This window comes from Salvelinus fontinalis, chromosome 9 (genome assembly GCF_029448725.1).
Source record: "Salvelinus fontinalis isolate EN_2023a chromosome 9, ASM2944872v1, whole genome shotgun sequence".
Lineage (NCBI taxonomy): Eukaryota > Metazoa > Chordata > Actinopteri > Salmoniformes > Salmonidae > Salvelinus > Salvelinus fontinalis.
In genome coordinates this window covers 46,678,830-46,702,278 of record NC_074673.1, presented here as the reverse complement: position 1 = coordinate 46,702,278, position 23,449 = coordinate 46,678,830, and the positions used below count along the sequence as shown (strand labels likewise).

Sequence of the window (23,449 nt, the reverse complement as noted above, 5' to 3'; positions counted from 1 at the left end):
TGACAGTTGCCCATACAGCCAGTAATGCCATCATACTGTACTGTAGGCCTATTTACTGCATTGGTGATGCATGCCTTATGATAAGCTGCAAAATAGATTCACATAGCTGATATACTGCGAGAGAGTGACAATTAAAAATAACAGATTGCCGATCTTATACTAGACAAAAAGGAAATGTTCATTTGAGAATACAACACAGACACATTAGACACAGAACCCTTTCCCCTCCTATATTACAGGATTGTGATATGTGATTAATCAACATTGACACTAGTTCATTTTGAACAATGGTTTAACAATTAAAACAAGTTTAATCAGTTCACTTCAAAGAATCAACACGTTATCACTTCAACATGTACAAATAAGCTAACTCGTATGTGAAGATTTAGACACATAGTCTAAACAACAATAGATAATTGAGTAACAAGTAGGCTATTATTACTAAAGCATCATTTCAGGCGAACAAAACGAACGACAACGGTGGCCAATCTTGCTCCACTGATCCCTGATCTACTGGGTGAGCAGATTTTTATTCCAGCTCAGCAATCGTACACTTGATTGTCAACTCATTAGATTTTACAGTTGAATCAGGTGTGTTATTGCAGGGCTGAAACAGAACCCTGCACACCCAGCGGACCTCCAGCAGGGTTGGCCTGCTCCAGTTGTAATAGGTTTATATATTGTGTGTGACGTTTAACTCTATTTTTGTATACAACATTTTCTAACAGAGGCCAACACATACAGTATAACCCTTAGTCTCTTGGGACATTCATTGTGACTTCTCTCTTCATCTGCAAACAGGCTTTCACAGCTTTCCATATCTGAGGACAAAAAAACATCACAAATTAACAGGGTTCATTATACTGAAATTAGACAGCACTGAATATTATGTTGCTATTATCTCGCTGTCCTCAAAGTTTTCCCCTCTAGGGATTGGAACTGGAGAATATTTTCATAATGTCCTCCCACAAAAGGCCCTGCCCCATACAGTAGCCTACTCTTTCCCTTTACTGACAGCTGGAGCTCCAATTTCACCCTCTTCCATTTCTGTTATCTACAAAATAATTTAGAGACTGTTTTTAATTTACAATGATTACATTAAGATAGCTAGCTAATAGGAAGTTAGCTAGCTGATGACATATAATTCACTTAGCTAAACAGTGTGTAAAGTTAGCTAGCTAAATAGCTAGCTAGCAGCTCAGTTGAGTTTGCCCACAAAGTGGTCAACTGTATTTAATCTATTCAAAAATGTATTTACTTACTTGAATAGATTATCCCACTGCCTCTGTTTTTGGGGCCCTTACAAAAACAAAATAATGGGAAATCTTCACAATATTTTAGGTGGTAGCAAAGCGCAGTCAGCAGCAATGTGGATGAATGGAGACAAGGAAAAAAGTGTGTCACCAGAGTAGTTTAAAACGTGTTGTGACGTTTGACTTTACTAGCGTTATCCACTTTCAATTTCAATAAATATAAATCTCAGACTGTGGGCCAAAACTAACACTTGAAACTAGCATAGGCAAAAACTACCTGGATTGAAAACAGTGACGCACATAACACACAGCACCCCTTCTACGAGCATGTGGAGGGAGGGTTCTTGAAATGTAACATCCAATCAAAATCTTTCTGCAGGACCATTCAAACCATTTATTTTCAATACAAAGCCTCCAGACCTCCAAGGGAGGCGTGACAATGACGTGATTTTGGAGGTATGGCAACGTGAGACTGAATAATAACTGTAACACTCATTGATATCCTCCATAAATCAAATATATTTCCTCTGCTACATCTCTGAATCCGACATACCATCTTTGTCTCTGCTTCCCCTACCTTAGTCATGTGAATGTCAAAACCTGATCTGTTCACCTGTCTTTGCTTGTCTCCACCCCCCCACCCCCCCAGGTGTCACCCATTTACCCCATTATCCCGTGTATTTATACCTGTGTTCTCCGTTTGTCTGTTGCCAGTTCGTCTTGTCAAGCCTACCAGCGTTTTTCCCGTACTCCTGTTTTGCTCTCTAGTCCCCGTTTACCCGGTTTTGACCATTCTGTCTGCCCTGAGCCTGCCTGCCGTTCTGTACCTTGTGACACTGCCCTGGATTACTGACCGTTGCCTGCCCTGTCTGCATCTGGGTCTTATCCTGAGGTCTGATAGTGAAGAGAGAATCAGACAGCAGATGCAGTGTTAAACCTATATATTCAGCACGTATTGAATAGTTTGTCCGGCAGAGCTTGTCTACATATTTCTCAGACCCAAAGCATGCCCTGGGTAGTCTTATCTCTCCCTCTATTTCCCTCTTTCTCTTTCCCTCTTCATGGCCTGTTTATTGCCCAGAGGTTCTCAATCGGATTACTGTTTGTCTGCCTGTAAAAACAGCACAGCTCTCAGGGCATTGGCTTTGAAGGCTGAGAGAGCTGTAAGTAAAAACATTTTTGTTCAAATCTCATCTCTCTGGGGTCCCCTCTATTCAATAGTTTCTCCTGCACCTCCCTTTATTTGCCTCTCTCCTTTAATTTCCTTTTAAGTCTCTCTTCCTTTCTCCCTCACTCTCACCATTTGTCTTTTGTTTGTCTCTCTCACTTGCTCTCTGTGTCTATCTCTCTCTCTCACACGACAAGTGTTCGTTCTACTGTAAAGTAGACGTGACCATCACGCAGCAGGAGTCCATGAGCTCAAGGCATGAGCTTCAGTTTCAATGGAACCGTCGTTATAAAAGGTACATACACGTTTATCTAAGGGAGTGTTTGTGTATCCACAAGTCTCAATAGTGAGATGGGCCACTACACATCTAAATTTAGCAAAATGGTTTAGATAAATTTGCCTCCCACTTCTGACCTCTACACAGTGCCACTGACACGGCCCACTACCAAAACCTGCGGGCTCTCCTAAACTGCAGCCAACGTGAGTAAAACATTTAAACGTGTTAACCCTCGCAAGGCTGCCGGCCCAGACGGCATCCCCAGCCGCGTCCTCGCAGACCTTTCTGGCTGGTGTGTTTACGGACATAATCAATCCTTATACCAGTTTGCTGTCCCCACATGCTTCAATAGGGCCACCATTGTTCCTGTTCCCAAGAAAGCTAAGGTAACTGAGCTGAATGACTATCGCCCCGTAGCACTCACTTCTGTCATCATGAAGTGCTTTGAGAGACTAGTCAAGGACCATATCACCTCCACCCTACCTGACACCCTAGACCCACTCCAATTTGCTTACCGCCCATATAGGTCCACAGACGACGCAATCGCAATCACACTGCACACTGCCCTAACCCATCTGGACAAGAGGAATACCTATGTAAGAATGCTGTTCATCAACTACAGCTCAGCATTTAACACCATAGTACCCTCCAAACTCGTCATTAAGCTCGAGACCCTGGTTCTCAACCCCGCCCTGTGCAACTGGGTCCTGGACTTCCTGACGGGCCGCCCCCAGGTGGTGATGGTAGGTAACATCATCTCCACCCCGCTGATCCTCAACACTGGGGCCCCACAAGGGTGCGTTCTCAGTCCTCTCCTGTACTCCCTGTTCACCCATGACTGCGTGGCCATGCACACCTCCAACTCAATCATCAAGTTTGCAGATGACACTACAGTGGTAGGCTTGATTACCAACAACGACGAGACAGCCTACAGGGAGGAGGTGAGGGCCCTCGGAGGGTGGTTTCAGGAAAATAACCTCACACTCAATGTCAACAAAACAAAGGAGATGATCGTGGACTTCAGGAAACAGCAAAGAGAGCACCCCTCTATCCACATCAACGGGACAGTAGTGGAGAAGGTAGAAAGTTTAACTTCCTCGGCATACACATCCCGGACAAACTGAAATGGTCCACCCACACAGAGAGTGGTGAAGACGGCGCAGCAGCGGGGGCAAACTACCTGCCCTCCAGGACACCTACACCACCCGATGTCCTTGATGATCTTTTTGGCCTTCCTGTGACAACAACCACCCAAGCCACTGCCTCTTCACCCCGCTATCATCCAGAAGGCGAGGTCAGTACAGGTGCATCAAAGCGGGGACAGAGAGACTGAAAACAGCTTCTATCTCAAGGACATCAGACTGTTAATAACCTCTTTAAGCTAGGGGGCAGAATTTTTATGTTTGGAAAAATAACGTTCCCAATGTAAGCTGCCTATTTCTCAGGTCCAGATACTAGAATATGCGTATAATTGACAGAGTATGATAAACACTCTACAGTTTCCAAAACTGTCAAAATATTGTCTGTGAGTATAACAGAACTGATTTTGCAGGTGAAAACCTGAGGAAATCCAACTCGGAAGTGCCTCTTATTTTGAAAAATCACTGTTCCATTGCATGCCTTTCGTCCATTTAAAGGGATATCAACCAGATTCCTTTCCCTATGGCTTCCACAGGTTGTGAACAGGCTTTAGACATAGTTTCAAGCTTTTATTCTGAAAAATGAGCAAGATTTATCAAATCGCGTCAGTGGACAGCTGAATGTCCTTCCATTAGTTCATGCGAGCACTGATAGCTCGACATTTTCTTTCTCTCCTTTCTCTCTTGAATAGTTTACAGTCCGGTTGAAATATTATTGATTATTTATGTTAAAAACAACCTGAGGATTGATTATTAAAAACGTTTGACATGTTTCTACGAACTTTACGGATACTGTTTGGAATTTTCGTCAAGCCTTGATGACCTGCCTAAGGCTGTGGAATACTGAACATAACGCGCCAAACAAATTGAGTTTTTTTTATATAAAAATAATCTTTATCGAACAAAAGAAACATTTATTGTGTAACTGAGAGTCTCGTGAGTGCAAACATCCGAAGATCATCAATGGTAAGCGATTCATTTTATTGCTTTTCTGACTTTCGTGACCAATCTACATTGCGGCTAGGTGTTAAATGACCCCTAGCGTCAAGAAGTTAACAACAAGCTACGCTGTGTTTTGCTATATTGCACTTGTGATTTCATGAATATAAATATATATATTTTTATTTTATTTGGCGCTCTGCAATTCAGCGGTTGTTGATGAAAATGATCCTGCTAAAGGGATCCGTGCATCAAGAAGTTGTTTAAAACAGTATGTCATAGGGTTCTGTCCCAAAGGTTAATGTAAAAAGGCACTAGGTGCGAAGTTTGTGACTTTCAGGTTTGTTTATTAGTTGATACCACTTTAGTTCATTGCTCTCTAAAAGTGCTGTTTCAATCCTGCAGATTCATTTATTTATTTTTAATTTTTTTACATATAGCCACTTGTGATGCCATCTCGTTTTCCAGACCATATCGCCTTGAATAGCAGAATATGGCATGTTTGTTTTACCCACACCAAGGTAAAATCTGATTCTGCAGGCATGGTTAAAAACAGAATTAATACAAGTATAATTTCTGTGCCCCCATACTCCTGCAGCCTATGTAATAATAACTAGCACCAACGTTTCAAAGAGTTTAGTGAAGCATTTAAATGGTAGGCCACCCATGGCTTTACACTTTGCAATGAGTGCACCAAGGGCACAATTTACATGGTTAGAAATGTACTTAAAGGAAAAATTCACCCATTGTTTTTAATGTTATATTGTTGTTGTGCATCTCTGAGCGAGAGATGCACAGGGTTCATTTGATGTGTATCTGAGCTATTGTCGTTCAAGCAGGCTGAAATTCGGCCAGTATAACGTAGCATTGCGATAAAGCCGCTCTGTCACTATACTGGAAGTTAATAGGAATATGACTTTTAGACCGTGAAAACGTTTATCCTATTTGTCAGGCTCTTCAGTCCAGGGTGCATTGCATGGTGCCATTGCATGGCCATTCCGAATGTCAGACTCCACTCTGCGAGGCACATCGATCTGCCGGTTGAACATGGTGAGATTTAAGACTCCTAAATTGATAGTGGCGTTTGTTTTTACAGCTAACTTGCTACTTCGCATGCTGATATTGACTTTGGTATCATTGTGTGTAGCTTTGTTTGCTTGCTAGCCAGCCAGCCAGCCAGCCCATAAAGAGAGCACTGGATTGTGGGGTTTGTAGTCAACCTGAGCTGCAACAGATTTCCACAACGATTTTCACATGTTTCTACCAACCTTATTATAATGACCCTGTTCACAAAAAATATTGTTCTCACATATTAGTGTTATTTAATTACACATTGTAATCCAGAAATGTATTGATAATCAACCCAAGATATTTGTCCTCACTGACAACATCTGTGGCAGAACCACAGGAGAAAATAAAGGTGTCCTAGGCACCAAGTTCCTATAGTGTACTACCTAGTTTTGTCTACATTGGTATTCAGTTTCCATTGTCCATTGTTGTTTTTTTTTTAAACATTTAACTTTAATATCATCTGCATATAAAATAAGACACTCTTTCATTGTTTATACAGACACCTTTTCCAAGAGCTTTGAAGGTCAATGAGATCATTAATATTCAGTGCCTTCAGAAAGTATTCATACCCCTTCACTTATTCCACATTTTGTTGTGTTACAGCCTGAATTCAAAATTAATTAAATTGATTTATATCTCACCCATTTACACACAATACCTCACAATGACCAATTGAAAACATGTTTTTAGAAATGTTTGCACATTTATTGAAAATGAAATACGCTGGGCTTTGGCTGGGCCATTCAAGGACTTGTTCTGAAGCCATTCCAGTGATGCTTTGGCTGTACGCTTGGTGTCATTGTCCTGTTGGAATGTAAATCTTTGCTCCAGTCTAAGGTCGTTTGTACTCTGAAGCAGGTTCTCATCAAGGATTTGGCTCCATTCATCGTTCTCTCTATCCTTACCAGTCTCCCAGTCCCTGCCACTGATAAGCATCCCCATAGCATGATGCTGCCACCACCATGCTTTACGCTAGGGATGATGTTAGACGGGTGATGAGCTGTGCCTGGTTTTCTCCAGACCGCGCTTTGCATTCAGGCCAAAGAGCTACATTTTTGTCTCATCAGACCACAGAATCTTTTGCCTTATGCTTTCAGATTCTTTAATGTGTCTTTTTGTAAACTACAGGCGTGCTGTCATGTGCCTTTTTCTCAGGAGTGGCTTCCGTCTGGCCACTCCCCCATAAAGCCCAGATTGGTGAAGTGCTGTAGAGACTGTTGTCCTTCTGGCAGGTTCTCACATCTCAGCCAAGGATCTCTGTAATTCTGTCAGAGTGGTCATTGGGTTCTTGGTCACCTCCCTGACCAAGGTCCTTCTTGCCCGGTTGCTCAGTTTGGTCGGACAACCAGCTCTAGGCAGACTCGGATGGAGACCACTGTGTTCTTGTAAACTTTCAACACTATGAACTGTTTTATACCCTTCCACAAATATATGCCTCATCACAATTCTATCTCAGAGATCAAATGACATTTCCTTGGACTTCATGGGATAGTTTCTGCTCTGACATGCACTGTCAACTGTGGAACCTTATATAGACAGGTGTGTTTCTTTCATGTTTACAAGATATGTAACTTTCAAAATATGAAAATGCATTTTGCATTATATGGGGATTTCTGTATTTTGAAAGTTACATATCTTGAAAACTTGATTGCTGACAAGCAAAACATTTTGGGACTATGTCAACAATGGACTAATGAAACAAATACCTTGTTTTTTTCAAGTTTTCCTTGAATGTGGTCAAAAGCTTTAGAGTAATCAATGAAAAAACAACGTTTTTTTCCCCCTTGAATCTATGATTATGATTAAGGCAGCTCTGTTTCTTTCTGACCCCATTTTGCTAATCTGCTATAATATTGTTGTTTTCAACCCAGTGTTTAAGTGAGGTTAAACAGAACACAACAAAATAGTTTATACACAGCAGAGGTCAGGGCTATACCACGATAGTTTATTGGGATCCTTTTGCCTTCTGAATTGGGTACAGTGTTGATAATGCCGTATTTCCACATCTCTGGGATGACAATAAAAAAATAAAGTTCCTTGAGCCACTACCACTGGCTTTGTTGTACTGTTTGGAACAGGCTTGCAATGTAATTTCTCTATCTAGTACAGTGTGCTTATCGGGCTCCATCGGGCCCTAGGACTTCCCAGGAGATTAACTGTCAGCGTTCACTAGCCCGACCAAGTTAGTTTAAATGCCAGAAAGCCTTTGGGTCAGATGTCTCTAGTTCTTGAATGTTTTCTTTTGTTTATGCCACCAGGGCTGCCGTTTAGCAGTCTGGACTGAGCGGTCAAACTGTCCCTGATTTGAGGCCTTAGTTCACACCTTCAGTGAGGCCAGGTGGGCAGGCTTTCCATTCATCCTCTGCAGAGCACAGGAAGTGTTTTCATCTGACCGCCAGGCTTTTTCTTCCCCTCCCTTCTCTTATTAGACCTGTCAGACTTAATCACAATGTCCCTGTGAGGGATCTGGTCCCACATCTCCTGCTTTAAAGCCGACTTATGGTAAATCCAGCGTCTGTATTGGCCGTATAGCATTTACTGCGATGCAGCCTCTGCATAAGTCAGGGCATTCATACTTATTGCGCTTCGCAAAGCAGAGCAGAGCTGTTGTGAAGAAAGTTGTCAAGGAAGTGAGTTTGTGTTTATACAGGACGTTCTGCCCCCACCTACCATCAACCAATCACGTCAGTGTGGAGCTACTGTATAGTAGGTTGGGTAGATCTGTAGGAAAGCATCTTATTAAATCGCTTTTTAAATTTAATTTTAACCTCTACAGGATCGGTGTCTCCAAACCGGGACAGTTGTTGCTTAATATGCGATAATGTGACTAGAAAACGTTGTATACAACAGCCACTTTCCGGGACATAGACATGTCTTTTATGGGCAGAAAGATTACCAAGAATTTAAGCTAACTGCAGTGTCAAATGTACAGTAGCTATTACAGAAACAAACATGCTATTGTTTGAGGATAGTGCACAACAACTAAACACTTATGGCAACTGGTTTGATACATTCATCTCTGAAGGTACATAATATACTTACATTCAGTAATCTTGTTCTGATTTGTCATCCTGAGGGTCCCAGAGATGGAATGTAGCATAGTTTTGTTTGATAAAATCAATTTTTATATTCAAATGTAGGAACGGGGTGTTCTACAGTTTGACCCCTCTGCTGTCTCTGGCTCCACACCCAGGCCACCCGGCCATCTAGATGTGTGTGTGTGTGTGTGTGTGTGTGTGTGTGTGTGTGTGAAGGTTAGTGTATAAGCTAATGATCCATCATGTTTGACATTCCTGGGAGTGTGTAAACTTAATATTTTTATTAGCATAGCATTGTGTATGTTCTCTGTAGTTATGTACTTGAAAATGTATAAATTGACCATTTGGGCAAACTCCTGGCAGACTTGATGCAAAATATTGTGTAATGAGGTAATTCTTCACTGGATCAGTCTGACACTTTGCACAGACACTGCTGCCATCTTGTGGGCAGAATCTAAATTACTCCTAGGATCCTATTTTAATCTATGTTCTTTCTCTTGCATTTCAAAGATGATCTGAAAATGCATGTTTTTTTGGGTTTGTATTATCTTTTGCCAGATATAATGTGTTATTTTCTTCCACATTAATTTCACATTTCCACAAACTTCAAAGTGTTTCCTTTCAATTTATATCAAGAATATGCATATCCTTGAAAAAAGTGTCCGATCCTTAAGAGGCAGCAAAATGTGAAAAAAAGTTTAAAGGGGTGGACTTTCTATAGGCACTGTATCGTGTGCAGATGTTGCTCCTTTACTTTCCAATGAGGTATTTTTGAATTGTCTAAAGTTGTTATTTTGAAGGAAGAAATACTGATTTCTCAAAGGATACACATCTCCTCTGGACAACTGTTCAGATTCTCCCTCCCTCACTCTCCTCTCCTCTCCCCGCATGCATCACTCTTCTCACATTAAAATTATATTCATTTCTGTAGAGCAAGAAAAATCATCTCGTCAGACAAATTCAGCAGTTTGCAGTTAAAATCCAAGAGCTCCAAACCTGCCAGCTATCTCTCCCTGTGTCAGTTATATTTCTACAGCCAGGCTGTCAGATCTGTTTCCATTTTCCTTAGTAGATTAATTTCTGCAGATAATAACTTTAATTATACAACCAAAGGCTGCGACGGGAGCCTATTTTATTAATCTCTTAATTGAGGAGTAAACTCGGAACAGTGTTGGTTATAAATAATTCAATGAGATTTTAAACCCTCAATTAAGTCAACCAGCAGGGAGAGAGGAACTCCCTTGGTAGAAGATTCATTAGTAATAATGGGTAATAATGGGTGACATTTTTACCACCACACAAAATGAAGGCATTAGCCATAAAGCTCTCGGAGACCCTCAATGGCGACCACAATTACCAACACAAAGACATTTAATTTAGCAACGAGGGGGTCGTGACGTGGACTCAAACATATGTACAGGAGCTTGTAAGGTATGGTGGATGAGTCGTGAGGGCTAGAATATAGAATACCTTTCATGTTTCAAGGGAGCATGCCAAGTAGTATAGTGCGGTGTGCTCAATTTGATCTTCTTATCACTATAGCAGGAAAGTAGCTTGAGGAAATGATGCACTACATAGAGGCGAAGTCATTTGGTTTTCGGGTTTGAGTTGGCCAAAGACAGTACAGTATAACCAGTTCATGTGATCGCATTTCAGTCAATTTCAATGTGTAAACAACATCCCAACTCCCTCTCCTCAAATTCCTCCAACTCTGGATCAAACTCTTTTTTAGAGATGCTTATGGATGCTTCCCACCCAGATGGGGTGCTAAGTGGTTTGACAGTGGATCTGGGGTTAGTGGGTAGTCTCATCAACCAGGGATCCACGGTATGGGATCAGGAGTGGGTTTGGCAAGGCCCTGCTGAGTGACACTTCAGGGGTCATGACAAGGCTGACCTTTCTTGGATGCCCCCTGCCCCATAACACACACATTACATTTGTATCCCAGGTGAACAAGGCAATTATCTGGAACACCCATCAAGATAACGAGTGTCTTTATCAGTTAGCTTCTCCATGAGTCACTGAACCATGGAGTATTTTTGTAGGGCTTCTATTTATGTTTATAGCATAATGTGCACATTGTGTTCAATTAAGACCTAACCAGGTGAGGGGGGTTCCTACTAATCAATCAAATACAAGGGAAAACCCTTAAGCCTTGTTTACACTGCAGGCCGTAATGCTTAAATCAGTTTTGCTTTTCAAATCCGTTTTGGAATATTGACTGTCCCAAACTGGAAGTTACAGGTGACCAAATCGGATTTCTGTGTGTTCAGACAGCAGTCATTTGCTGATATTTAAAATTTAACTAGGCAAGTCAGTTAAGAACAAATTCTTATTTACAATAACAGCCTACCAGGGAACAGTGGGTTATAACTGCCTTGTTCAGAGGCAGAACAACAGATTTTTACTTTGTCAGCTCTGGGATTCTATCCAGCAACCTTTCGGTTACTGGCCCAACGCTCTAACCACTAGGCTACCTGCCGACATGGCTACACTAGTTGTCATAGTAATGAAGGATGTGTGCGCAGTGGTGTAGGGTGATTAGTGGTGGTGCTCATGCTTCCTATCACTCAGAAGTTATGTAGCAAGCTAAGGTGGCAACAATGCCGGCCACGGATGTTTCCCAGTTGCTTTGAATGTTCAAAATCATAGTGTTGGAACACTTTTTAAAGCCTCAAAGGATAAGATTATCCAACTTTCATAATGAGTCATTTTGACCAGCCACAGCAGTCAACTAGCTAGCTAGGTAGGTAGCTGTTTAGCTTTCTAGCACATTCACTAATTTGTTTAATAAGCTAGTTAGCTACAACATGTTATTTTCAAACTGTCAACAGAGTAGCTAGCAAGGAACAAGATATAACAGCCAAATAACAGTCTAAAAACGACCTGAGTGCAAGTAAATCCGATTTGACTGTTCAGACACAAGCCGTCTGGCCAAGAATCAGATTTGTATTTGACTTCAAACCACCTACGAAGGTAGTTTCCACTGTGGCTTGAAATATCTGACTCCATTAGGTTTTTGGCTATTTAGACTTCAGGAAAAGGAGTCGCTTCAAACTGCCAATATGAACAAGGCTTAAGATACTCAGCCTTCCAGAAATTGCGTTTGACGCCCCTGCAATTGAGGCATGACATGAGTTGACATAAGTTCCCCCCACATGCTTTCTTTGAGTCACTGAACAATTTGCTAAACTCACCTCACTGCACCAGTGTTGCCTAGCGCTGCATCGCACCTGGCTAACAAAATAAGATTGAACTCAAGCCAATCAGTTGTTGATAGCAGAGCAGGAGGCTGTTAGTCTACCTCCTCCATCTTTGTCTAGCAAACTCTAGTTTTTCCTGCTTTGCAATTTGCCATCACTCTTTATGTGGTGGACTGTTATTTCTTTCTCCTTACTGCAGTTCAAAGGAACACGTCTTGGCTGTTCTTGCCCCGTTAGTACATGCCAGTGGCAGCTACATCTGTCACCACATCTTTATCTAGTTAACTCTGGCCAATTTCCATTTATCTTCATAAAGCCTGGCTCTCTCTTTCTAACTGCAGTTCAGAGAAACTTGGCCTAGAGAGTTGGCAGCCCGTCAGCAGCCGTGTTACCCCCCGATGTGCTGAAATCTCACTCTGGCTCAGGAATTGGCTTTGCTCTCGACACAAACTCATTTGTTTTGTTGATTTGTGGTTTCCTCCCTCCCAGAGACTCTCCGACGCAAAATGCTTTTGTTCCGCACCATTACTCCCCACGAGGACCCACGACTCTTCTCCATCTGCTGTTCATGCACTAGTAGCTCTCTGTACCCCAAGATGCCTTTGCATCGTCCCTCCAAAACGGAATCAAACACAATCAGTGACGCGCGTTGTCTATACCGGCGCCACTGTTTGTCTGTCTGTCTCTTAGTCAGTCAGTTAGTCAATGTCTTTCTCCAGCCTCTCTAAACTAATGTCTACCCTAAATATTTAGATCCCTACTCCCTTTGAGCACTTCAGCTCCAGTAAGCATTTTTCCCCTTTCAGATGTCGTCAGGAAGACGTTTCTTGCTGGAATCCAATACGCCCTGTGCTTTAGATGGTCCAATAATATCATGTCGCTTTCAACATTCTCAGATCGTGCCTTATTTTATCTGTCCATCCAAAAGCCTACACGTCACAGAACATCATGCCATGTGCAGGCTTTCTTTCATAGTGGTCCTTACTAGCCTATGAAAGTTTGATGTGCGTATCACTCATACACCGTGTGAAGAGTCTGGGGATTCTTTGAGGCAGAGAGGCCAGTACAACCCCCTCACAGATCTTGACCCTGTACACAGGTGTAAACCGAACCCAATTATCTTCTCTCTCCCTGAGGAGTATTAGGCAAGCTAGCTAACCCGTTATACTGAGGGGCCAAATAAAAGATTAGCTTCCACTAATAGGAAATGCTACATCCAGATGAGACCCTTGAGTGAGGCTAAATACCTGGACTTCATGTACCATCATCCTCCTCTCCCAGACGTCATGACTACCAGCAGACAGAATCTGAGTGAGTCTGTAGTTAAAGCCCTGAGGAAGAAACATTCATTCTGTGTAATTATAGAGGTTAATAGCGGCTGCCTGCCCTGAGCTGGGCATAACACCTGCATGTTTAATACAAATGGAGCCCATGTAAAGAGATTACCACGAGCTGAATAAACCTATATCGTTTTATTGTTTAATTTCTTGATTTACGTGGGTTCCATTTTTTCGGTATGTTATATCAACTTTATCATTTTCATGGTTGTATCTACTGTACATACGACGAGATGCAAAAAATAACTGTTTCCCGGAGATGCAAAGGCGAGATTAGACTCTGGGATCATGGGTCATTGGTAAGTTTATCAGGAACTATGACAAAGTGCAATGACGGTAACCAACTGCATTAATTAGTACATTAACTTAGCAGCACTACATTAGTTGTATTTTCTTCCGGGTCCTTATGATCCCTGGTTTCCACTTGCACAGGGCTTCCTGAAGAGCGAGCGGGTGTCCAGGATGGTGCAGAGTGGCGGCTGCTCGGCCTGCGACTTCCGGGATGTCGTCAAAAAGAACATTGAGCGGCGGGTGCGCAGCTTGCCCAAAATCGACGGCCTGAGCAAAGAGACAGTGTTGAGCTCCTGGATCGCCAAGTATGACACCATCTACAGGGGGGATGAGGACCAGCGGTGCCAGCCCCAGAGGATGCACCTCAGTGCCGTTTCCGAGATGATCCTCAGCAAGGAGCAACTGTACGAGATGTTCCAGCAGATTCTGGGCATCAAGAAGTTTGAGCACCAGCTGCTGTACAACGCCTGTCAGGTGAGCGATGGACCACATGCACGAACACACACACACACACACACACACACACACACACACACACAAATACCCCCCCTAAATGTTTATTGTTATCTATCTATTCTAGTTTGTTGGAGGTGTTGTCTAGGTAACCACGTAAGGATACATTGTATAATTACGATGCAATGCGCCCAATGCCCAAGTAATATACTATTGGGGATGTTGGAGTCAAATGTCCTTTAAAACTTCTTATGGCTGCGGATTGATATGACAACAGCCAGTGAAAGTGCAGGGCGCCAAATTCAAACAACAGAAATCTCATAATTAAAATTCCTCAAACATACAAGTATCTTATACCATTTTAAAGGTAATCTTGTTGTTAATCCCACCACAGTGTCCGATTCCAAAAAGGCTTTACAGCGAAAGCACCACAAACGATTATGTTTGGTCACCGCCAAATCACAGAAAAACACAGCCATTTTTCCAGCCAAAGACAGGAGTCACAAAAAGCAGAAATAGAGATAAAATGAATCACTAACCTTTGATGATCTTCATCAGATGACACTCATAGGACTTCATGTTACACAATACATGTATGTTTTGTTCGGTAAAGTTCACATTTATATCAAAACAATCTCAGTATACATTAGCGCGTTATGTTCAGTAGTTCCAAAAACATCTGGTGATTTTGCAGAGAGCCACATCTATTTCCAGAAATACTTAAAAATAAACGTTGATCAAAAATACAAGTGTTACACATGGAATTTTAGATCCACTTCTCCTTAATGCAACCGCCGTGTCACATTTTGAAAAAGCAAACCATGCAATAATCTGAGGTCGGCGCTCAGAGCCCAATTAAGACAAAAAGATATCCGCCATATTGTGCAGTCAACAGAAGGCAGAAATAACATTATAAATATTCACTTACCTTTGATGATCTTCATCAGAATGCACTCCCAGGAATCCCAGTTCCACAATAAATGTTTGATTTGTTCGAAAATGTCCAGAATTTATGTCTAAATAGCTACTTTTGTTAGCGCGGTTAGTAAACAAATCCAAAGTCACGAAGCGCGTTCACTAAAAGCAGACGAAATGTCAAAGTTCCGTTACAGTCAGTAGAAACATGTCAATCGATGTATAGAATCAATCTTTAGGATGTTTTTAACATAAATCTTCAATAATGTTCCAACCGGAGAATTCCTTTGTCTTCAGAAATGCGATAGAACAGAGCTCGCTCTCACATGAACGCGCATGGTCAGCGCATGTTCAGCACATGGTAGACCTTACTCAATCCCCTCTCATTCGGCCCCACTTCACAGTAGAAGCATCAGACAAGGTTATAAAGACTGTTGACATCTAGTGGAAGCCTTAGGAAGTGCAACATTACCAATATCCCACTGTATCTTCAATAGGGGCTGAGTTGAAAACCGACCAACCTCAGAATTGCCATTTCCTGGTTGGATTTTTCTCAGGTTTTTGCCTGCCATATGAGTTCTGTTATACTCACAGACATCATTCAAACAGTTTTAGAACCTTCAGAGTGTTTTCTATCCAAATTGACTAATAATATGTATATATTAGCAACTGGGACTGAGTAGCAGGCTGTTTACTCTGGGCACCTTATTCAACCAAGCTACTCAATACTGCCCCCAGCCATAAGAAGTTATTAATCACCAGCTAATCACAGGTCTCTTTGAAGACATGTCTTTAAGGTCAGTGGCTGATGAGACTTTTTAATCAGAGTGCCCTCCCTCACCATGGCTCTGTCAACGAAGGCAGGGGTGTCTTTCCTCCCCCTTTGCCTTTTACCAGGGGGTCTTCCATGGCCACCAATTAGTAGTAAGAGATGGCTGTAGCTAGTTGGCATATGTTGGTGGGATCAGTGATTACAGTCATTTGTAAACTCTAAACGGTTTGGGCTCATTCATCTAAAGGGTATATTTAAATACATGCCATTGCTGTCCAAAGTTTTTACTGTTAGTGTATATTATTATTATTTTTATTATCATCCATAATGTGCTGTGAAGAACACATGTTACTATCAGTGTCATTCTGCAGTGAAATGTGCATTAAAATGTGTTGTTATACAGTTCCTCCTGTAAATTAGATTTAGGCATTTAAATGTCAGTCCTAATGGCTTTAAAGGCTGACAGTGTTCCCATGTGTAGTACTTTGAATGATTTCAAATAATGAGACCTGCAGACACTAGACCTTGGTAGACATTTGTAAACAAATGTGTGCACAACATTTGATATAAGCTTTGAAATAAGCTTTTTGTGCTCATGGAACATTTCTGGGATGTTTTATTTCAGCTCATGAAACATGGGACCAACACACGTTGTGTTTATATTTTTGTTTAGTGTATTTAGCAATCTTATTGTTTAGGGGAAAAAGCTGTTCAGGGGCCTTTTGGTCCCAGACGTAGCGCTCCGGTACCGTTTGCCGTGCCGTAGTAGAGAGAACAGTCTAGGACTTGGGTGGCTGGAGTCTTTGACAATTTTTAGGTCCTCCTTCTGACACCACCTTGTATAGAGGTCCTGTATGGCAGGGAGTTCAGCCCCAGTGATGTACTTGGCCATATGCACTACCCTCTCTAGCGCATTGCGGATGGATGCTGAGCAGTTACCATACCAGGCGGTGATGCAGCCAGTCAAGATGCTCTTAATGGTGCAGCTGTAGACATTTTTGAGGATCTGAGGGCCAAATCTTTTCAGCCTCCTGAGAGGGAAGAGGCGTTGTTGTGCCCTCTTCACAACTGTGTTGGTGTGTTTGGACCATGATAGTTCCTTAGCAATGTGGACACCTAGGAACTTGAAGCTCTCGGCCCGCTCCACTACAGCCCCGTCAATGTGGAAGGGGGCATGTTCGGCCCTTCATTTTCTGTAGTCCACGATAAGCTCCTTTGTCTTGCCCACGTTGAGGGAGAGGTTGTTGTCCTGGCACCACCGTTTTGTCATCGGCAAACTTGATGATGGTGTTGGAGTCGTGGGTTTAGCCACGCAGTCGTGTGTGAACAGGGAGTACAGGAGGGGACTAAGCACCCTCCCCTGAGTGGACCCTATGTTGAGGGTCAGCGTGGCGGATGTGTTGTCGCCTACTCTCACCACCTGGTGGTGACCCATCAGGAAGTCCAGGATTCAGTTGCAGAGGGAGGTGTTCAGTCCAAGGGAGCTTAGCTTAGTGATGTACTTGGAGGGCAATATGGTTTTGAACATTGAGCTGTAGTCTATGAACAGCATGTTCACATAGGTGTCCCTTTTGTCCAGGTGGGAAAGGGCAGTGTGGAGTGCAATAGAGATTGCGTCATCTGTGGCTCTGTTGGGGCATTATGCGAATTGGAGCGGGTTCAGGGTGTCTGGCATGATGGTGTTGATGTGAGCCATGAGCAGGTTTGCAAAGCATTTCATGGCTACAGATGTGAGTACACTACAGGGTGGAAGTAATTTAGACAGGTTACCTTGGCATTCTTGGGCACAGGGACTTTGATGGTCTGCTTAAAACATGTAGGTATTAAAGACTGGGTCAGGGAGAGGTTGAAAATCTCAGTGAAGACACATTTGCCAGCTGGTCAACGCATGCTCGCAGTACACGTCCTGGTAATCCGTCTGGCCTTCTGAATGTTAACCGGTTTAAAGGTCTTACTCAGATTGGCTACGGAGAGCGTGATCACACAGTTGCCCAGAACAGCTGATGCTCTCACGCATGGTTCAGTATTGCTTGCCTCGAAACAAGCGTAGAAGGCGTCTGGTAGGGTCACGGCTCTCGGCTGGGTTTCCTTTTGTAATCCGTGATAGTTTGCAAGGCCTGCCACATCCGACGAGTGTCAGAGCATGTGTAACCTTTATTGGTTCATCGGCGGGCGTAGCAAGATTTCTTCCAGTGTCTGGTCCCGCTCCTTTAACCTTTTCACACTTACCAACACTGGGGTGTGATCATTCTACAGTGGTCCCTGTAGCGTACGATCAAACCGATGTGATTAGAATGCTTATTTGGAACGGCCAGTTTCGAATGACGCAACAATCAGCATTTGAGTTGGCCATAAACACAGTCCTTACAAAGTTATGTCCAGAATGTGAGCAGTATTTTTGGATGCAATGTTCAGACATTCACAGAAGTATCTACAGCATACCACAATCATCCAAACCGAAAGAATGTAGGCTACATTTGTCCTAGCGCTAACTGAGGAAAGATACACGTAACACAATCGGTCATATTTTTATACCTCTCGGCTGACACAAACTACAATATGAATTAGCTAATAGCAATTACTATTATAATTAATCACATCACAGGTGAGCTCACCATTGATCGAAATAATTGAGTAAAACACTATCTAGAAATCGAAAGTAATCCGACATTGGGTAGGTTCTGCGCTCCGCCATGCTTTTATTTCTCACAGAAACCAAAATAATAAGAGAAGACAAGATGAGTTTGGTCTGTTTATAGTATGCATGTTGAAGGGGGTGAGTTGTCTACCATCATTCACATCCCACCATTCACTTCCGGAAGTTCTCAAAAAATTTGTGAACCTTTACGTCATTTTGTTATAACATCTTTGGACCGACAGATTACATGACACCCAGAATGAATTGTATGTCAACAAACATGGCTCCACACATGGCTGGAATTAGCTTAGCTCATCTTAATCAATACAACCATAAAAAAGTATTTTACACACATATGTGCCCATTACAATCTATGCAAGAATCGGAATGCATGATTTGTCAATATTACTTGAAAACATGTGAATTAAACAGTAAATATATCAATTACCACACAAAACATTTTCTAATCAAATCAAATGTATTTATATAGCCCTTCTTACATCAGCTCATATATCAAAGTGCTGTACAGAAGCCCAGTCTAAAACCCCAAATAGCAAGCAATGCAGGTGTAGAAGTACACTGGCTAGGAAAAACTCCATAGAAAGGTCAAAACCTAGGAAGAAACCTAGAGAGGAACCAGGCTATGAGGGGTGGCCAGTCCTCTTCTGGCTGTGCCGGGTGGAGATTATAACAGAACATGGTCAAATGTTCATAAATGACCAGCATGGTCAAATAATAGTAATGACAGTGAACAGATCAGGGTTCCATAGCCGCAGGCAGAGCAGTTGAAACTGGAGCAGCAGCACGGCCAGGTGGACTGGGGACAACAAGGAGTCATCATGCCAGGTAGTCCTGAGGCATGGTCCTAGGGCTCAGGTCCTCTGAGAGAGAGATAAAGAGAGAATTAGAGAGAGCATACTTAAATTCACACAGGACACCGGATAAGACATGAGAAATACTCCAGATATAACAGACTGACCCTAGACCCCCGACACATAAACTACTGCAGCATAAATACTGGAGGCTGAGACAGGAGGGGTCAGGAGACACTGTGGCCCCATCCGATGATACCCCCGGACAGGGCCAAACAGGAAGGATATAACCCCACCCACTTTGCCAAAGCACAGCCCCTACACCACTAGAGGGATATCTTCAACCACCAACTTACCATCCTGAGACAAGGCCGAGTATAGCCCACAAAGATCTCCGCCACGGCACAACCCAAGGGGGGTGCCAACCCAGACAGGAAGACCACGTCAGTGACTCAAACCACTCAAGTGACGCACACCACCTAGGGACGGCATGGAAGAGCACCAGTAAGCCAGTGACTCAGCCCCTGTAATAGGGTTAGAGGCAGAGAATCCCAGTGGAGAGAGGGAAACCTGCTAGGCAGAGACGGCAAGGGCGGTTCGTTGCTCCAGTGCCTTTTCGTTCACCGTCACACTCCTGGGCCAGACTACACTCAATCATAGGACCTACTGAAGAGATGAGTCTTCAATAAAGACTTAAAAGTTGAGATCGAGTCTGTGTCTCTCACATGGGTAGGCTGTTTGCTTAGAAATTCTAGGGACAATTAGGAGGCCTGCGTCTTGTGACCGTAGCGTACGTGTAGGTATGTACGGCAAGACCAAATCGGATACAAGCCCATGTAATGCTTTGTAGGTTAGCAGTAAAACCTTGAAATCAGCCCTTGCCTTAACTTCTACCGACTCAGAAACCCGGATCCGGGAGCACCCCCACCTCCCCCACCAGTAAAAAAAGCTGAATAGCATAGCTAGCATAGCGTCACAAGTAAATAGTAGCATCTAAATATCATTCAATCACAAGTCCAAGATACCAAATGAAAGATCCACTTCTTGTGAATCCAGCAATAATTTCTGATTTGTAAAATGTTTTACAGGGAAGACACAATATGTAAATCTATTAGCTAACCACGTTAGCAAAAGACACCATTTTTCTTTGTCCACCATTTTTTCTCACCACCAGTAGCTATCACCAATTCGGCCAAATAAAGATATTGATAGCCACTAACCAAGAAAAAACCTCATCAGATGACAGTCTGATAACATATTTATTGTATAGGATAGGTTTTGTTAGAAAAATGTGCATATTTCAGGTAGAAATCATAGTTTACAATTGCACCCACCATCACAACTCGACTAGAATAAATACAGAGAGCAACGTGTATTACCTAATTACTAATCATAAAACATTTCTTAAAAATACACAGCGTACACTAATTGAAAGACACAGATCCTGTGAATCCAGACAATTTCAGATTTTCTAAGTGTCTTACAGAGAAAACACAATAAATCGTTATATTAGCATACCACATGTGCAAACATTACCCCAGCATTGATTCACGGCAAAAAGAGAGATAGCATTATCACCACCAAAATGTATACATTTTTTCACTAACCTTCTCAGAATTCTTCAGATGACACTCCTGTAACATCATATTACAACATACATATAGAGTTTGTTCGAAAATGTGCATATTTAGCCACCAAAATCGTGGTTATACAATGAGAAAAGTAGCCAAGCTGGTCAGAAAATGTTGGGCGCCATATTGGACAGTGATCTAGTCTAATGCATAAATAATCATAAACTTGACTAAAAAATACAGGGTGGACAGCGATTGAAAGACAATTTAGTTCTTAATGCAATCGCTGAATTACATTTTTTTAATTATCCTTACTGTTCAATACAGGGTGCGCCAAAGCGAAGCTACCCCAAAGAAAATGGCGGAATATGCGTTTAACATTTTTCGACAGAACAACGATTTATCATCATAAATAGTTCTTACTATTAGCTGAACTGCCATCAGAATCTTGGGCAATGAATCCTTTCTCCGGTCTAATCGTCTTTTGGTCGAAAGATGTCCTCTTGTCCTGTCGAAATGGCCACTAACGTTCAGCATGTACTAGAAAAGTGCCCAGGTACTCGAAGTGCGTCACACAGAAATGCCATAAAATCGCGTAAACGATTACGAGTAAAAACATGCTCGCGTAACGAGTAAAAACATGACCGGAGATATATTACTGGCTAAACAACAGCTTGGAAGGAGGCCAGTCCGACGTCCATCGTGCGTCAGGCGCAGAGACGAAAAGAAATGTACTTCCGGTCATTGGTCTTTTATACAGGCCCTGATTGCGCAATCGACTCCATTCAAATTGTCACCACTTACTGACATCTAGAGGAAGACGTAGGCAGTGTTTGTATCCCCATAGCATTCACAGGGACATTACAACTGACCTGGGAACAGGGGCCAAGATTTCTGAAATCTCACTCCCTGTCATGAAAAGTGCTGTAGAAGGAGTTCTGTTTCACTCAGAGACATAATTTCAACGGCTATAGAAACTAGAGTGTTAATAATAATAATATGCATATTGTACGAGCAAGAATTGAGTACTAGGCAGTTTAATCTGGAGACCAATTTATGCTAAGTCGAAACAGCACCCCCTATATTCGCAAGAAGTTAACATGATGCCAGTGTAGGGAGGCTAACACTGGAGTAATATCATCACATTTTTTGGTTCTAGTCAGGATTCTAGCAGCCGTATTTAGCACTAACTGAAGTTTATTTAGTGCTTTATCCGGGTAGCCGGAAAGTAGAGCATTGCAGTAGTCTAACCTAGAAGTAACAAAAGCATGGATACATTTTTCTGCATCAATTTTGGACAGAACATTTCTGATTTTTGCAATGTTACGTAGATGGAAAAAAAGCTGTCCTTGTAACAATCTTGATATGTTCGTCAAAAAAGAGATCAGGGTCCAGAGTAACGCCAAGGTCCTTCACCGTTTTATTTGAGACGACTGTACAACCATCAAGATTAATTGTCATATTCAACAGAAGATCTCTGTTTCTTGGGACCTAGAACAAGCATCTCTGTTTTGTCCAAGTTTAAAAGTAGAAAGTTTGCAGCCATCCACTTCCTTATGTCTGAAACACAGGCTTCTAGCGAGGGCAATTTTGGAGCTTCACCATGTTTCATTGAAATGTACAACTGTGTGTCATCCACATAGCAGTGAAAGTTAACATTATGTTTTCGAATGACATCCCCAAGAGGTGAAATATATAGTGAAAACAATAGTGGTCCTAAAACAGAACCTTGAGGAACACCGAAATTTACAGTTGATTTGTCAGAGGACAGACCATTCACAGAGACAAACTGATATCTTTCCGACAGATAAGATCTGAACCAGGCCAGAACTTGTCCGTGTAGACCAATTTGGGTTTCCAATCTCTCCAAAATAATTTGGTGATTGATGGTATCAAAAGCAGCACTAAGGTCTAGGAGCACGAGGACAGATGCAGAGCCTCGGTCTGACGCCATTAAAAGGTAATTTACCACCTTCACAAGTACAGTCTCAGTGCTATGATGGGGTCTAAAACCAGACTGAAGCAATTTGTGTACATTGTTTGTCTTCAGGAAGGCAGTGAGTTGCTGTGCAACAGCTTTTTCTAAAATTGTTGAGAGGAATGGGAGATTTGATATAGGCCGATAGTTTTTACAAATATTTTCTGGGTCACGGTTTGGCTTTATCAAGAGAGGCTTTATTACTGCCATTTTTAGTGAGTTTGGTACACATCCAGTGGATAGATAGCCGTTTATTATGTTTAACATAGGAGGGCTAAGCACAGGCAGCAGCTCTTTCAGTAGTTTAGTTGGAATAGGGTCCAATATGCAGCTTGAAGGTTTAGAGGCCATGATTATTTCCATCATTGTGTCAAGAGATATAGTACTAAAACACTTCAATGTGTCTCCCTTGATCCGAGGTCCTGGCAGAGTTGTGCAGACTCAGGACAACTGAGCTTTGGAGGAATACGCAGATTTAAAGAGGAGTCCGTGATTTGTTTTCTAATGATCATGATCTTTTCCTCAAAGAAGTTCATGAATTTATTACTGCTGAAGTGAAAGCCATCCTCTCTTGGGGAATGCTGCTTTTTAGTT

The 23,449-nt window shown here is 42.2% G+C and overlaps 1 protein-coding gene across 2 annotated transcripts in view; it reads left to right on the top strand.

The window, feature by feature from the left end:
* The window catches only part of LOC129862718 (calcium-dependent secretion activator 2-like), a 252,818-nt gene that overhangs the window by 59,895 nt on the left and 169,474 nt on the right, over nucleotides 1-23,449 (top strand). For both annotated transcript variants that reach the window (XM_055934622.1, XM_055934623.1), the window contains exon 3: nucleotides 13,858-14,190. In XM_055934622.1, the coding sequence (XP_055790597.1) occupies nucleotides 13,858-14,190 (333 nt within the window). The remainder of the gene's footprint in view (nucleotides 1-13,857; nucleotides 14,191-23,449) is intronic.